General features: G+C 41.1%; 1 protein-coding gene across 2 annotated transcripts in view; it reads right to left on the bottom strand.

Annotated features, from left to right (window-relative positions):
* The window catches only part of CENPC (centromere protein C), a 525,969-nt gene that overhangs the window by 366,564 nt on the left and 142,116 nt on the right, over positions 1–17,289 (bottom strand). The window contains exons 17-18 of one of the 2 annotated variants that reach the window (XM_075861608.1): positions 9,904–9,994; positions 6,255–8,362 (exon numbers count right to left, since the gene is read on the bottom strand). The exons of the other annotated variant lie outside the window; for it this stretch is intronic. Of the exons in view, the coding sequence (XP_075717723.1) occupies positions 8,277–8,362; positions 9,904–9,994 (177 nt within the window). The 3' untranslated portion in view covers positions 6,255–8,276. Of the gene's footprint in view, positions 1–6,254; positions 8,363–9,903; positions 9,995–17,289 lie in introns of those variants that run through there. 2 annotated transcript variants of the gene reach the window in all.

Below are 17,289 nucleotides of genomic sequence, written 5' to 3'. Positions count from 1 at the left end.
ATCCTACCACGGGGAATAGATGCACCAGGGATCAGCTCGATAGGACAGTCATACGCCCGGTGTGGGGGCAGTGCCTCCGCCTCCCTTTTGCTGAAGACGTCCGCAAATGCAGCATAATGACTAGGCAATCCTGCCAATGATCGAGGCAGAGGAGGCTGGACCGAACTAATCTGCACCAGGCATCGGCTGTGACAGTCGGGGTCCCACTGGAGAACCTCTCCAGAGTTCTAGTCCAGGACTGGGGCATGTAGTCGGAGCCAAGGCAGACCCAGCAGCACAGGGTTAACGGCCTTGGACAGGACGTAGAATGGTAGAAGTTCGGAGTGGAGAGCCCCTACTTGGAGCCTCAGCGGCATGGTCACAGCTATAACTGGGTCTGGCAGAGGTAGTCCATTTACTGATGCAACCATCAATGGTCTCTCCAGAGGGGTAGTGGGTAATTGGAGAAGGTCCACCAGGTCTCTAAAAATGAAATTAGCAGCGGATCCAGAGTACAGATACGCAGAGACCTGATGCGTTTTCTCACCGGACACTATGGTCACGGGTATGGACAACTTAGAAGGTTGTCTCTCCTACCAACCCTATGCTTTTGGGGACACAGACGCACAAGATGGCCTCCGAGGCTGCAATAAAGACAGAGTCCCGAAGTGAGTCTGCGTTGTCTCTCCTGGGTAGATAGCTTGCATTGGTCCATCCTCACAGACTCCTGAGGATCGGCATCTGAGGATGTCAGGGGCTGCTGCAAGGTAGGGGCCAGACTAGGAAGGCCTCCCTCCTGACGAACCTCTTGGAGACGTTCTCGGATCCTTCTATCAATCCGGGCAGCCTGGAGGACGAGGTCATCCAGGGTAGATTGCAGGTCTCGAGCGGCAAGTTCGTCTTTAATCTTAGGAGACAGTCCATGCCAGAATGTAGCCACCAGGGCCTCAATGTTCCACAACAGTTCTCCCGCCAGTGTGCGGAAGTGGAAGGCGTACTCGCCCAGAGAGATGTCTCCTTGGCGTAGGTTCAGCAAGGAAGCCGCAGCAGAGGAGACTCGTCCAGGATCCTCAAACACTGTGCAAAATGTCCGGAGGAACCCCTGGAAGTCACGGGTCTCTGGTCATGTTCTCTCCCAGATAGGGTTCGCCCGTGCAAGGGCCTTACCAGTAAGACGACAGATGATGACGTCTTGTGACGTTGTCATGGTATTGGATCGACCAGCGGGGTCCATGGCCTGAGCGTACTATCACGTAGGGTTCGTGGACCCACTGGGCCGTACCGCCTTGGCGGTATGGCAGCTGGCCAACAGGGCGCAGGTCAAAGTCTATAGTTCATATAGGGTACCTGTGGCAGCTAGGACAGTAGCAAGGCAGGCTTGGCTGGGACAAGGCAGCAGGTAGACGTCAGGCGTGGTATACAGAACAGCACAGCACTAGAACAGGATACAGGAACACTGGGGGGCAGGAAACACTAGGGGACCATTTGCAAGACAAACTTAGGATACGACAACAACGCTCAGGCGTGGGAGGAAGGGTGTCACGATACTGGTGTACTAAGCTGGGTCCTTTTAGCTGAAGAGCAAACAGACAGATATAGCAGGTTGTCAGATGAAGCCGGGTCGGTACACTAGCAGGTAGTCAGATGAAGCCAGATCGGTACACTAGCAGGTAGTTAGATGAAGCCGGGTCGGTACAGAAGCAGGTAGTCAGATGAAGCCGGGTCGGTACACAAGTAGATATTCCAACAGGAGCAAGTGCAAGGCAGCAGGACCACAGCAAACAGATACTCAAGCAAAGGCTATATTCAGGAAGTACCTATCTATAGGCCCAAACAGGAAACAAGATGGATTCTTTCGAGGTAAAACTGGCCATCTTGGAAAAGGGCACGTTCAATGGGTTTTAGTGGCCTCTAGTGGCTGGAGGTGGTAATGGCTGATGATATTCCTAACAAAGGGGCTGAAACCTTCTTATAGCCCTGGGTGCAATCAGCTCAATCTCCCACAAGCATGCGCTCTGGCTTCGTAAGTCTGGACTGAGCTTGCGAGAGAAACCTGGTAGTCACTGTTGAACAGGACAGCCGTATGTGCGGAAATCTCGGGAGAGAAGGGCGTCGACTGGATGGAAGGAGTTCGTGGTCAGCGACCACGGATGTTACAAGTACCTATGATCCATGGGTCAAGCGTGGCAGGTGTAAATGGTAGATGTTACATTGTCCACTATTCAGTATTCAATAATAATAGTCAGAATGCCAAGTATCCAGGCGAGGGAGAAAAATAAAAAAGAAACAAATCCTTTTTTCTCCGGTAAACAGTTGGATAACACTTATATAAATAATGTGAGTAATAACAATCTGTTGCTCACTCACCACCACAGTATGCTGTGCGCTGCTAGTCACTTACTGCTCCATCCGTTTCCGATTGTCAGAATTTCCAGACTACCCGACACCCAGGCTGCTTTCTAATTATTTACAGCTAAATATACATGGAGCGCTAAGTACTGGGGTGTTGGGACACCTATGTCATATAGAGGAATATAGTATAGAGGCATATAAGGGCATATAGTGCTGTACCAGGATCCAGTATTTAATGTCAATATGTCAATATCCAGCCAGGTCTGAGAATTTACTCCGAGTTTGTGAGTTTACTCGGTTACTTGGTTAACCCCTTCCCGACATTTGACGTATCCATACGCCAAAGTCGGGTAGGGGAAGTATGGAGCGGGCTCACGGAGTGAATACGCTCCATACGATGCCGGTGTCGGCTGTTTGTTACAGCCGACACTTCAGAATAACGAGCGGCATCGCGCTCGATCCCGCTCGTTTAACTAGTTAAATGCTGCGGTCAATAGCAAAACGCAGCATTTTTTTAAATCACTTTTTATTTCAGTTTTTTGGCAAGCAAGGTGACCAAAAACCAGCAATTCTGATGATTTGAATAATTTTTTTGTGCCGTTCACCGTGCGCTATAGATAACATTTACTTTATTCTGCGGGTCGATGCGATTACGGCGATACCAAATGTGTAGTTTTAATAGGTTTTACAGCGTTTGCACAATAAAATCACTTTGGTTTCAAATAATGTATTTTTTGTATCACCATATTCTGAGACAGAACTTTTTTATTTTTTGTCAAAAAAGCTGTGGGAGGGCTTGTTTTTTGCGGGACGGGCTGTAGTTTTGTAATGGTATAATTTTGGGGTACATGCAACATTTTGATCACTTTTTTTATTCTGTTTTGGGAGGGGTGGTGACCAAAAAACAGCGATTCTGTAATTGTTTTTTATTTTTATTTTTTTTACGGTGTTCACCGTGCCAGTAAAATAGCGTGATATTTTTAGAGTTCGGGTCGTTACAGACACGGTCATACCACACATGTCTACTTTTTTCCTATAATAAAAGACTTATTATGGGAAAAAAACGCAGTTATTGCTTTTTTAACTTGAAACTTATTGTTTTACTACATTTTTATTAACTTTTTTTTGTTGTTCCTCTATGGGACTTGAAGGCATTAAGCCCTTGCTATTCTAATATACTGCACTACCTATATAGTGCAGTGTATTAGAGCGGTCAGCTATTCACGGACAGCAAGCCTATTAGGCTTCTCCTCCCGGCGTGAACTAATAGGCTTCCGTACTAGGACATTGTTGCCTCCGGGTGCCATAGGAACCATCGTGCCGATCGTTGCCATTAACAACCATCGGGTGCGATCTAACCACCTAGATGCAGCGATCGCTTTTTATCGCTGCATCTAAGGGGTTAATCGGCCGGATTGGAGCCTAGCTCCGGTCCTGGCCGTTACAGCAGGATGTCAGCTATGATAAATTAGGAGTGCCGACAGGCTAAATACCACTCAGATGCAGCGATCGCTGTATCTAAGGGGTTAATCGGCCAGATCGGCGCCTAGCTCCAGTTCTGGCCGTTACAGCGGGGTGTCGGCAGAAATATACAGCCGGTGATGGCGCTGGCTCAGCTTCTGAGCCAGCTCCATCACATACTCGTTCTCAAGGAGCTGATTGGTCAGTCTGCTGTGACTGACCAATCACAGTGATCGCCGGCAAGGGACCGCTGTGATTGGTTCCCTGCCGTCTTACTGTGCCGATCAACTGTCAAACAGTTGATGGCACAGCTTCCACCCTGTCCTTTGACAAGGTGACAGTTTACGTCCATGACGCACCAGTACGTCTCGGTGCGTTAAAGCTTTGCAATGCATGACGTACCGCTACGTCCTGGTGCATCAACGGGTAATCTTTTCAATAAAACGTGCAATACAAAATATTTCACAATGAGATGAGCATTTCCACAAGTTAGTGTCCAATATGTCGTTTTCAGTTGTGCCACTGTGAAAAGACAGCTCTTTAATTATTAGGATGTTTCCCGGTTTTAGAAACAACCCACATGTGGCACTAATCTTTTGACTGAACATACGACAAGGCTCAGGAGTTTACGGTGTCGCCATATTCTAAGAGCCATAACTTCTCATTTTTAGGTCGACAAAGCTTTGTGAGGCCTTGTTTTCCTGCGGGACAAGCAGTAGTTTTTATTATCAATTTGGGGCAAATGGGTCTTTTTGATCCCTTTTTATTTCATATTTTTTGAGTAGATGTGACCAAAAAACAAATTCTGGCATTATTGTTCATATTTTTTACGGTATTCACTGTGCGGGACAAATAAGTGTTAGTTTTATAGTTTGGGTCGTTACAGACCTATTATGAGATTTTTTGTTTTTCAACTTGAAACTTTTTTATTTTTGTACATTTTTATAAAAAAATTTCAACTCTTTCTTTTAGTCTCACTAGGGGATATGTAGGCCTGAACCCCTAATCGCTATTCTAATACATTGCACTACCTTTGTAGTGGAATGTATTAGCACTGACAGAAAACCTATTAGCATCTGTCTCTGCCAGACCTGGAGGCCATTGTTAGGGCTCTGGTTGCCATAGAAGCTACAAACCACTAAGATGCCAGTCGCTATTGACTGCGGCATTTAAGGGTTTAATCGGCCGGATCGGAGCTAGCTTGGATCCTGGCCATTACCGCAGCATGTCAGCTGTAATATATAGCGGACACCTGCTAGTGATTATGGGGGCTCAGGTTTTGAGGGGGTGCCATCATCAAAACATAAATTCTAATAGCTGGTTAGCTTTTCATAGGTGAATTCGTGTTATATACCAGGGTAAATTTTCTCTATTAAGTGGGAGACAAGAACAGAAATCAATCACAATTTTTGTTTAATTTTAAATTACAAATAAAAAACTTTCACAAAACAATATAAATAACAAAGATGCACCTAATATACATAACATACCTTTGTATAACTATACAGTGGAATTTATGAAGAGGAGATCTATTTTTTTTTATTACTTTCCAGCAACAAATCTCTGCCATGTAGGGGGGATGCTACACTTTATACACAAGGTAATATAGTCGGGACAGGAAAAATTAGGACAACCTAATTTCTACTTGTTTTCAAGTTCTATGAATACAGCTAGGAATATATAACAATGTAGGTTTATATTTCTGCTTCTATAGCAATGACCAAGAACATGCATATATGAATGAATTTAACTACAATATTTCCCCTAATCTATACCGGATACTAATATATAAAACTAAACTTCACAAAAGTAATATAGTACTTTAAGAACACTTTTTGTTTTTAAAATTAAAGCAAAGAGTCAAAACAATGGAAGTCCAGCATCCTGGATGTAACCATGGCAAACAAAAAGGTAAAGAGAACCTTTCACCTCCCCATACATGTGCAGCTGAGTGCAGCATGTAGTGGGCAGGGCTGCACAACCCCTGGGGCACTTTACATATTTTTCCTATCCTCCGTTATTTAGATATCGGTGCAGTTTTATTTGGCGCCCAATATTTAAATAACCCTCTGAACGGTCAATGGGGCGTGTAATTGGCATGGGGGCGTGTAACATCTCTGTGACACTGTCCAATCAGCTACGGACAGTGTCACAGCAAGAGCTGGAGAGAGGAGAGCGTGTGCAAGCGAAGCTCACTCACTTCAACTCTAGGCAGAGAAGAACGACAAGACTGTGATCACTCGCGAGAGATCAGTCTTGTCGTCCTTCTCTGCTGAGAGCGAGAGCATGCGTGCACAGCTCCGAGCTGCGCGTGCACACGCTCTCCTCTTTCTGGCTGTGACACTGTCCGTAGCGGATTGGACAGTGACACAGCGATGTTACACGCCCCCATGACAATTACACGCCCCATTGACCGTTCAGTGGGTTATTTAAACATCGGGCACCAAATATAACGGCACCGATATCTAAATAACGGGGGAGGATAGGGAAAAAAAAAATGTAAAGTGCCCCAGGGTTTGTGCAGCCCTGCCTATTACATGCTGCACATGTATGGGCAGGTGAAAGGTTCTCTTTAAAAATATCCAATGTTTTGCTGACTGCATGCAATGAAAGGGAAAACGGAGCAAAAAATAAGAAATAAGAGATTTATATTAAAGTGCAACTTTAGTTTTTTTTTTCTTCCATTTTCCTTTAAAGTAGAACCCCATTAAAGGCTATGGGCTTTTTTGCAACCCATTTATATTATTGCTTCAACTGAAGTTTTAAATAGTCTCAATAAATCAAATACAAGTGTTTTGTACATAAAGCGAATATGCAGGCCAAGGTGTCTTCATGGAAACCAACTACCCATCTGCCACCATTTTTGCTTAAATACAGAAAGAGGGGTCAGATGGAAGGGAGTAACAAGACTAAGATCCGACTATACACAGGGACTGTATATACTTGGTTTCTATGGAGACACGTAGGTCTGCATGGGAGCGGTGTTCACAAATTGTAGAATATTTAAATGGAGACTATTTTAATTATTTTAGATGCACTGCAGCACTAATAAAAAGTCAGACTAGTCAGATAACAAAAATAAGCTAATTATAAAATGTAAGAAAACTTTTCTGGTTATTAACAAAAAAAATAATAATATCCTTCTGAAACAAACAAAATGGGGCTGAAAGGACATGTGCTTCACAACCATTTTTTTTAAAATTGCTCAATGCATACTGAATAAAAAGTAAATGACATGTTCAAATAGACTTTCTTAAAAAAATTCCTGTCGTTTTGTGGCTCGGCTTCCAGGTAACGGACTACAAACAAATCTGTGTTTAGTCTAAGCCCGCAGTATATTCACATCTGTTCACCACTGGTTTCTAACCTTACAAATTTATGTTAGCAAAGAGATGGGAGATGAACAGATGGGAGTGAGCATTACGGCAGGATCAGACTACACAGGGTTTGTTTGAAGTTTGTTACCATAGAGACACATAGGTCTGGATAGGAGCTATAGACATAAAACAGTAGGAATTATTTCAAGAAACACTCCCCCAAAATGTTTTTATTCTCTGGCCTATTAGAGAGGCACATTATGTAAATTGTAGTGAATGTAATCTTACTGGTGGCTGTATTTTTGAGTAATCCACTCCCTTCTGGTCCTCAGCTGTGTCACGTGACCAGCAATAGGGCTCTACTACGGACACAGCGTCAGTTTCTCTATTCATTACTATCACAGCCTCGATGTGAGTCTTATAGGAATGAATGGAGAAACCGACTTCCTGTCCACACATGAGACGCTGTGGCAGTTGGAGAGACCTATTGCTGGTCACATGACACAGTTGAGGACCAGAAGGGAGCGGATAACTTACACAAATACAGCCACCAATAAGAAAATGACCTTCACCACAATTTACATAATGTGCCTTTCTAACGGGACAAAGAATAAATAAAATTATGGGTGTACTCCTTTAAGGAAGACTGACTGCAAAGTGATTTCTTTTTTTTTTAAATCATTTTAAGTGTAGTGGAGCAATAATAGAAAATTGGTTCCAGAGAGGTTCCCTTCAAATTGCCAAATAAAAATAAAAAAAGACTTCTGATTTTGCACCATTTTCAGTCCTCCCCTGTTTCAAGGTGATTTGAAGTCCATACAATGAAATGCCATGTGACAAAACAGTATTATAGTGCTTGCTACTGATCATGCCAGGTCACATGGACATCGTATTATCTCCTTGCCTTGAAAGCTAAGAGGATCAAGAACCTGCTAGGAGCCACAGCATGTAACCAGAGCAGAATAAATAAGGTGGGTATAATACGCTTCTATTTCCACATTTTAAGATTCTGCATCCCCATTCTTATACTTCGGTAGACCTATTTAACACCACAGCTGCCTGTATTTCACACCATATTAAAATCTACATAAGAACATTAACGAGTAGAAATATTATTCATAAAACTGTCCCTAGTTGTATATAACAAACATTAAACCTATTCTAACATCACGCTAAATGCTTGTGTATTTTGAGAAAATTGAAGACCAACACTGCTTCCTTGTCTTGAAGATTGTCGATAGTCCAACTATTGCCTGAAAAACAAAGATGTTTTAATAAACTAAATACTATTGGCTTTTGCAGTCAAAACATTACAAGTCTGAAAATTCTACAATGAGTCATGGTTTAGAGTGCTGTTGATTTTTCTTTCCCTCCCAAAACATTAAAGGGAACCGGTCACCAGCATTTCACCTATTGAACGTTACTTATCCCTCACTGGCCACTGCTATCAAAAGTTAATTGCCGTTATCCCCTCTCCTAAACTCCTCCTATAACTGTAAATAATAGTCTGCAAACATTTTGCGCCTTTTATCATAATAATACGGTGTCCCTTTGTGCGCCCACACCAGAAGAGGACATCAACGCGCAAGAACGGGATTGTGTGTGCTGGAGAAGGCGAGGAAATGTCAATCAAAAGTACAGAGGCGGAGTAAACTCGGAAAGACTTGAGGATTGAATATATGACTCTTTTGAAACTAAGATTTGACACTTTTGAAACGAAGATTTGACTCTTTTGAAACGAAGATTTGACTCTTTTGAAACGAAGATTTGACTCTTTTGAAACGAAGATTTGACTCTTTTCAAACGAAGATTTGACTCTTTTCAAACGAAGATTTGACTCTTTTCAAACGAAGATTTGACTCTTTTCAAACGAAGATTTGACTCTTTTCAAACGAAGATATGACTCTTTTATGCTCATTAGCATTCGGTGTGGGAACACTAAAAAGCTGATTACTAAAGCTACAGAGCAGACTAGGTTATATAGAAATTATTTTTCACCCACTACCACCTGGTATTGATGGTTTAATAGGTGAAATGCTGGTGACAGATTCTCTTTGATACAGCTTAGTACCCAGTAATGAGAGTTCATAGTCTTTCTGATTGTTGCATTTATAAGCTACTAAGCATTGAATATATGGAAATAATTGCATCTCACTGCGGTCATCTGCAACTTATTACTGCAATCGATAAGTTTGACAAAACGTAGCAAGAAAGTGTCTATACACATAATTTGTCATGTGAACTCAGTCAACCAAATATCCCCAATATCTGGATAAAATAGTGGCAAATATGTGTGCATATTAATGAGGGTAATCATCTGAATCCACACAGTGCGTCCATGACAACACTGCACCTTAAAGGAATTAGGAGGGGACGAACTATTATCAGAATCTCCCAGCAGAGTAGCCTTAACTCTCATGAACACAAGCAGATTTGAGTTTTGAATTACGGTCACAGCATTTCAATAGGGCCATGCATGCTGGGTCTACATAATAAACGCAGCAAGCTCCATCGCATGGCATATATCGGACCAATTTCTAAAGATAAGCCCCGACTATGAAGTAGTACTTCACTCAGAACAAAGTGGCAGTAGTACGGTGCCTGCAGAACGGTTCTGTTTTGCAAACCATATTACAGGCAAAACTGCGCACACTTATGAGCATAAGCATTAGTTTTGGGATTTAAGAGACTATAGGTCAGCATAAAAAGTTTTTTATATTTTCAATGTACACCTTTAGTAGTTCTATATAGCTTAGGTCTTAAGAATAAAAACTGAAGTCAATTCTTTTTTTACCTGGAGGAACGAAAAAGAAGTCTCCATCCTTTAAAATCCGCTCTGACTCATGGAGACTAAGTTTCACTCGACCTTGTTCGACATAATAAATCTATAAATAACGAAGACATACAACCATTTGAAATAACTCAAAAACAACCTATTAGTAATTAGTCATCTAGACTTATTTTGTTGAAATAAGCAAAGGACAAATTATTTGAAATGAAAGGGAAAATGTTACCTATAGATTTTTTTGAAACAATAGTTTATTTTTTGATTGTAGATTTTTATATTCTATTATCTGTACATGATTATGGGGGCAGCCATCTTGTCTGAGCTGCTGTTAACCGCACTTAGAGATATGCTTTACAGCAGCCACATGGACCATAGGAACCTGTGCACAGGTGGTGACCCATTGACTTCTACGGGAAAGTTTTCTAGGCATGCTCTGTGAACTGTGAATCGTTCGTTGTGCAGGAAGGGATAGGAAGAGAGCTGTATCCAGCGCCTATTAACAATGGTGGATCCTGTGTTATCTACACTCCAACATTGAAATTACAACACCAAGGAGGAAAAGTTTTGGAATTCTGGAAATCACAGGATCGATAGACGTGCTAATGATATACAAATGATAAAGAAATGGAAACAAAATATTCCAAACAGCTTGATTTATTCAGTATCGGGTATGAGCCCAATGTGCAGAAATACAAGCGCTTATACTTCTTGGCATGCTATCAATGTGGTCATCAATAGTTTTCTGAGGAATGTTATACCATGCTGAATGCACTTGGACACGCAAATCATCAAAATTGGCTGCTGGCAGCTCCCTTTACAATTGCAGACCAATGAAGTCCCAGATGTGCACGATGGGAGACAAGTCTGGAGACGAGAGGATAGACCTCCATTCCGTCCTCCATTGCGGTGGCGTGTGGTCAATGGAACACCTGTAGCTGGACGTCTGGCTCGTAGCCCAATGTTGTGCAAACGCCTTCTGACGATTTGTGTCAACACTGGTTGCTGCCCTAGGCTTGGGATGTGACATCTGATTTGACTTGCAGTACAGAATGGATTACTACATGCCATTCTTCCAATTTAGATGATCCGTCCGTGCAGAGGTTCGCCTCTGTGCACCTCTTGCGGTCATTCCCATTCGTTGTTGTCCTCACAACCCCCGGGACAGGCAACATTGAACAGTGCTGACATCTCGGCCTAGGCTCGTAGCGATCTGCCGGAGTGATAAACCATGATCTCTCAGTTCAAGGATTCTGTCCCTCTCATTTTGTGACAAGTGGTGAAAACTGGCACGTCGACGAACAGGAGACATCACACAATCATCCCACACAACTTGATCTGATTTTTGAGGTTTCATGTGGCTAAAAAAAACAACAACTTTGCTTTCAATCTGGCATTTATGCCACTCCCTCATTCCACAGACTGGAGCTAGGTGCTTAAAAATCTGATCATTAGCAGATCTTAGCGACATCCGCTACTTACTAGATTTGCAAAACCTTATGACACTTCTTGGTGCTGCAATTTCAATGTTAAGGGTGTGTATATAGAGGTTTTAACTTTCATTGTAATCCTACTTGTGATAATGACATGTGTGCTGAGAAGTGACCTCTACAGAACTGGAAGTTTAAGTCTATTTTGAGGCTCAGTGGCCAGGGTGAAAACTGTAAGTAAATAAAAAAAAAAAAACAAAAACCCACAAAATTCTTATAAAAATATGTATTCCATAAAAACATGATTGGTTTTGATCGGTGGGGGTCCGACACGGAGACCCCCCCACGATCACTAAAATGAAGTGGCTTAAGCCCTCAGGTGAGCGCTGCGCCGCCTAATTTATGATCGACTTTCCTCAGAAAGAGGAGCGAGCGATGTACAGGCTCATAGACTTTCTATTGAGCCCATACACAACTCCCTCTGTTTTTAGAGTTACTCTGATCAGAAACAAAAGCAGGAGCGCTTCTGCCTCTTTGTTTTAGCGATCGGCGGGGAGCACGTGAAGGGGTAAAAGGAAGGACTCTCTCCTTATGGATGTCAAAGGCAAAGACACTTTTGGAATTAAGAACGGGAGAGGACAGAACACAACTTCCTTATGGATAATCAGAAAATAAGACTTGTACAACAGAGCACCCAGTTCCGAAACCTGTCTGATGGATGTAATGGGCACACGGAAAGTAGCGAAATTTCCCATAAGGGTTTTAAGGGAGGGGACACCCAGAACCAGATTAAGATCCCAGGATTTAGTGGGACGTCGAAAAGGAGCAAAAGCATGAGACACCCCTTGCAGAAAGGTTTTTACCCAAGAGCGAAAGAACAATGTTTTCTGGGAAGTATAGACAGTGCAGAGACCTGACCCTTAAGAAAAGCTAAGCCAAGTTTCTGATCAAGACTAGCTTCAACATTTATGCCGTTAAATGAATCTGAGGTAAAGTGGGGTAGAACAGTGGATCTTGGAGGTAAGGTCGTAGCGGTAGACACCAAGGTGCGTCTGTGAGTAGGTTGACTAAGTTGGTGTTACAGGCCTGGCGAGGCCAGTCCGGAGCCACCAAGATCGCGTGAACGCCTTCTGCCTTGATTCCCTTGAGGACTTTGGGTAGTAGCGGAAGAGGAGTGATGAGATATAGAAGAGAATCCCTTCTAAGGAGTGATTAAGTAGTCTAATGCAATGGCCCTGGAATCCCGCTCCTTGGCCACCTAGGCTGAGCCCTTGTGGTTGAGACGAGACAAGAAGAGATCCACCTATGGGTTGCCCAACTTCTGGTAAATCTGAAGAAAGAGTTATGGGAGAAAAGACCATTCTCCCAGATCCAGTGGCCCAATTGTTCACTTCCAGTACATTAACTGCGAACAGAGCTTGCACAGTATTCTGGTTATGATAATGTTTCCCTGCATAAGGAGCAAGCTTTTAAAAATACATAATATACCCAGTGCAACTTACGTACTCTTCTTAGCATTTTGGACGAGTGTTTTTTAGCCAAGGAGAAATATTTTTAAACAGAAACACATGAGGGGAAGGTGGGGAAGAGGAATCCTCCAGTTCACAGTTCGTTGTGTCCCATTCAGACAGCACACGGATCTATGCACGACCGCCGACAAAATAGGCAAAAGAGACTGTAATCCAGTGCTTGAAGGTTAGTAAAAGGAGCCGAGGTTCCAATTTTATTTGTATTACACAATTTTAAATTGTCAAAGTGCAAAAAGGGTTGAATCGCATTGGTTTTTGCTTACACGTTTCAGACACGTCCTGTGTCCTTAATCATGGCATGTATGAAAGTCAATGTCTGTTCCCGGCGTTTATATCCGGTATGGGCGTTCCGGTAAACACAGGTGATTTTGAGATTTACCTTGAAGTAAAAAACACAAGGTGCAACAATAATTTTCTGTATAGCAATCATTTAATGTGAGTATTTCGTTATATATATTTTTTCTCATTTAATCACTATGTAAGCAAATATGCGCACTTCTGTGAGAGCTCTACAGTATTATATTGGAGTGCATATGCAAATACTGAATTCATTTAACTAATGAATTCGAAAGAACAGATATGAATGGAACGGGAGACAGATAATGAGCTATGCAACATAAAAATGAAACTGAAAAATCCGCAATGAAAAACGGTTATTAAAATAATTATAAAATGCTTGGTGGAAAGCATTAATAATATCTCGCCATCCAAACGGTTTAAAATGTTCAGATAAATGTGACACAAATATATATGTCGGATTTTTTACTTATTGTACTGAGCAGCTATTTATGATAAGTACATATCGTACGGCCGAAACCATTTAACACTTAACGAAATATAATAACTCATAAATAATCCTGAAAGATATTTTAGAAGATGTTTTAAACTTGTTAATTATAATAGTAACAAAGAGGATTATTAAATTACAGTAAAGCCCAAATTTTGAATATGAAACGGACACTTTTGGGCAAATAAGATGTACCATCTGATGTTGAATGGTTTCTATATCAAAAAACATAAATGAATTTAAATTGAAAAAAGGAATGAAGATGGAACCGTCAGTTAATTGATCAGTAGTGGAACATCAGTTCCCTTTACAGATTAAGCCCCCTCGGGAACCTAGTTTTAAGGCTATACATCCAGAAGGCTTCCCTGTCCAATAGGGTCTGTTTCATATTACCACCTCGTGCAGAACATATTGTTTTCTCAATGGCATATCTTTTAAATGAATTAATTACCCAGGTTATGACACTTAATGAAATGCCTGGCAGCATTGGAGATACCAGGAATATTGGGGTTCCTGATAAATCCCAAATGCTCCAAGATTCTGATTTTGAATTTTCTTGTTGTGCAACCAGCATACATTCATTTACATTTTATGCACTCGATAACATATGTGACAAACTCACTATTACAATTAATATACGTCTTGATGGGGAAACTGATAATCCCCCCTGAATCATAGAAAACTTTAGTAGGCTGGGTAAATGAGCAGGTTTTACAAGGGTGAGAGCCACATCTGTAAAAGCCCTTGTAATGTAACCAGCTCGTATTGGTTTTGAATGATGTGAAAAAAGAAGAAGGAAGTATATGGCCTAGAGTAGGTGCTCTGCGTGACACTATGCGGCATCCATCCCTTAATATTGTATCCAATTTTTCATTCTCAAAGGATTGGTAAATATCTGTGCACAATATTTTTGATGTCTGTAAATTGATTGCTGTATCTAAAGTCCACTTATGGTAACCCCTGTTATGTAGCCTCTTACAGATCAGAGCTATGGGTTTGACTGCAATTTCTCCTAGCTCTAACCATCTCTCCCACAGGTATGGAAGAAATGGTGTGTCTTGGATGGCTACTATTCGCATGGAGAATAGTGTTACCCAAAGTGGGTCTGCGATATGTTTTAGACTGGACAGTCTCTCCAGGCATAGCTGACAACTCCAGGTCCAGAAAGCAGATAATATTGGTCTCTATCTGATGGGGCGCAATATGGCATTTTGGAAACAAGAACCACCAAGTATGTGGAACAATTGGAGAACACATTTGCTGGCTCTTTGCATTGGTATGGCAGATACATCGATGACCTCTTAATGATATGGATGGGCGATGTATCTGCCATACCTGATTTCATTAATTATCTTAACAGTAACAATTGCAATCTTAGATTCACACATCAAATAGAGACCAATATTATCTGCTTTCTGGACCTGGAGTTGTCAGCTATGCCTGGAAAGACTGTCCAGTCTAAAACATATCGCAAACCCACTTTGGGTAACACTATTCTCCATGCGAATAGTAGCCATCCCAGACACACCATTTCTTCCATACGTGTGGGAGAGATCGTTAGAGCTAGGAGAAACTGCAGTCAAACCCATAGTTTCAATATGGAACAAGCTCTGATCTGTAAGAGACTGCATAACAGGGGTTACCAAAAGTGGACTTTAGAAAGAGTAAAAATGATAGTGGGATCTAAAAATATTGACCAATTACTTTCCAAGAAAAATAATAATAATAATAAAAATAACATGAAATCTCCTAAGATTTGTAGTCCGGAAAAACCCACACTAGTACTCCAATACAGCAACTAATTTACAGACATTAAAAATATTGTGCACAGATATTTACCAATCCTTTATGAGGATGAAAAATTTCATAAAATATTAAGGAATGGATGCCGCATAGTGTCACGCAGAGCACCTACTCTAGGCAATATCCTTTCTTCTTCTCTTTTCACATCATTCACAACCTATACCAGCTGATTACATTACAAGGGCTTTTACAGACGTGGCTCTCACCCGTGTAAAACAGGCTCATTTACCCAGCCTACTAACGTTTTCTATGATTCAGGGGGGATTATCAGTTTCCACATCAAGACGTATATTAATTCTAATAGTGAGTATGTCACATATGTTATCAAGTGCATAGAATGTAAATAATGTATGCTGGTTGCACAACAAGAACATTCAAAATCAGAATCTTGGAGCATTTGGGATATATCAGGAACCCCAATATTCCTGGTATCTCCAATGCTGCCAGGCATTTCATTAAGTGTCATAACAGGGCAATTAATTCATTTAAAACATACGCCATTGAGAAAACAATATGTTTTGCACGAGGTGGTAATATTTAACAGACTCTATTGGACAGGGAAGCCTTCTGGATGTATAGCCTTAAAACTAGGTTCCCGAGGGGGCTTAATCTGAAAAGGGAACTGATGTTCCACTACTGATCAATTAACTGACGGTTCCATCTTCTTTCCTTTTTTGAATTTAAATTCATTTATGTTTTTTGATATAGAAACCATTCAACATCAGATGGTACATCTTATTTGCCCAAAAGTGTCCGTTTCATATTCAAAATTTGGGCTTTACTGTAATTCAATAATCCCCTTTGTTACGATTATAATTAACAACCTTAAAACATCTTCTAAAATATCTTTCACGATTATTTATGAGTTATTATATATCCGTAAGTGTTAAATGGTTGCAGCCGTACGATATGTACTTTATTATAAATAGCTGCTCAGTACAATAAGTAAAAAATCCGACATATATATTTGTGTCACATTTATCTGAACATTTTAAACCGTTTGTATGGAGAGATATTATTAATGCTTTCCACCAAGCATTTTATAATTATTTTAATAACCGTTTTTCGTTGTTTATTTTTACGTTTCATTTTTATGTTGCATAGCTCATTATCCGTCTCCCGTTCCGTACATATCCGGTCTTTTGAATTCATTAGTTAAATGAATTCTGTAATTGCATATGCACTCCAATATAATACTGTAGAGCTCTCACAGAAGTGCGCATATTTGCTTACATAGTGATTGAATGAGAAAAAATATATATAATGAAATACTCACATTAAATAATTGCTATACAGAAAATTCTTGTTGCACCCTGTGTTTTTTACTTCCGGTAAACACAGGTGATTTTGAGATTTACCTTGAACGCCCATACCGGATATAAACGCAGGGAACAGACATTGACTTTCATACATGCCATGATTAAGGACACAGGACGAGTCTGAAACACGTAGGCGAATAACCAATGTGATTCAACCCTTTTTGCACTTTGACAATTTAAAATGGTGTAATACAAATACAATTGGAACCTCGGCTCCTTTTACTAACCTTCAAGCGCTGGATTAGTGTCTCTTTTGCCTCTTCAGAAGTATTTTTACGATGCTGGAATAAATGTAGTGCAACCTCTGGGCTAGGGCTATTTATCTCACAACAAAAAATGACTGTGATAAATCGCTGCCCATAGGAATGCATTTAGTAGCTTGAAAATCTCTGACAAGTGTGTAGCTCTGAAATTGCAGCATGTAGAAATGAATAAACAAAAACACTAGCAAATCGCTTGACTGGAGCGATTTTGAAGAGATTTTCTAGCTACTCAATGCATTCCTAAGGACATCTATTCATCACAGC

This window comes from Rhinoderma darwinii, chromosome 1 (genome assembly GCF_050947455.1).
Source record: "Rhinoderma darwinii isolate aRhiDar2 chromosome 1, aRhiDar2.hap1, whole genome shotgun sequence".
NCBI classification, from domain to species: Eukaryota; Metazoa; Chordata; class Amphibia; order Anura; family Rhinodermatidae; genus Rhinoderma; species Rhinoderma darwinii.
Note: the sequence above shows the minus strand (reverse complement) of the source record. Positions and strands in the feature narration are given on the sequence as shown.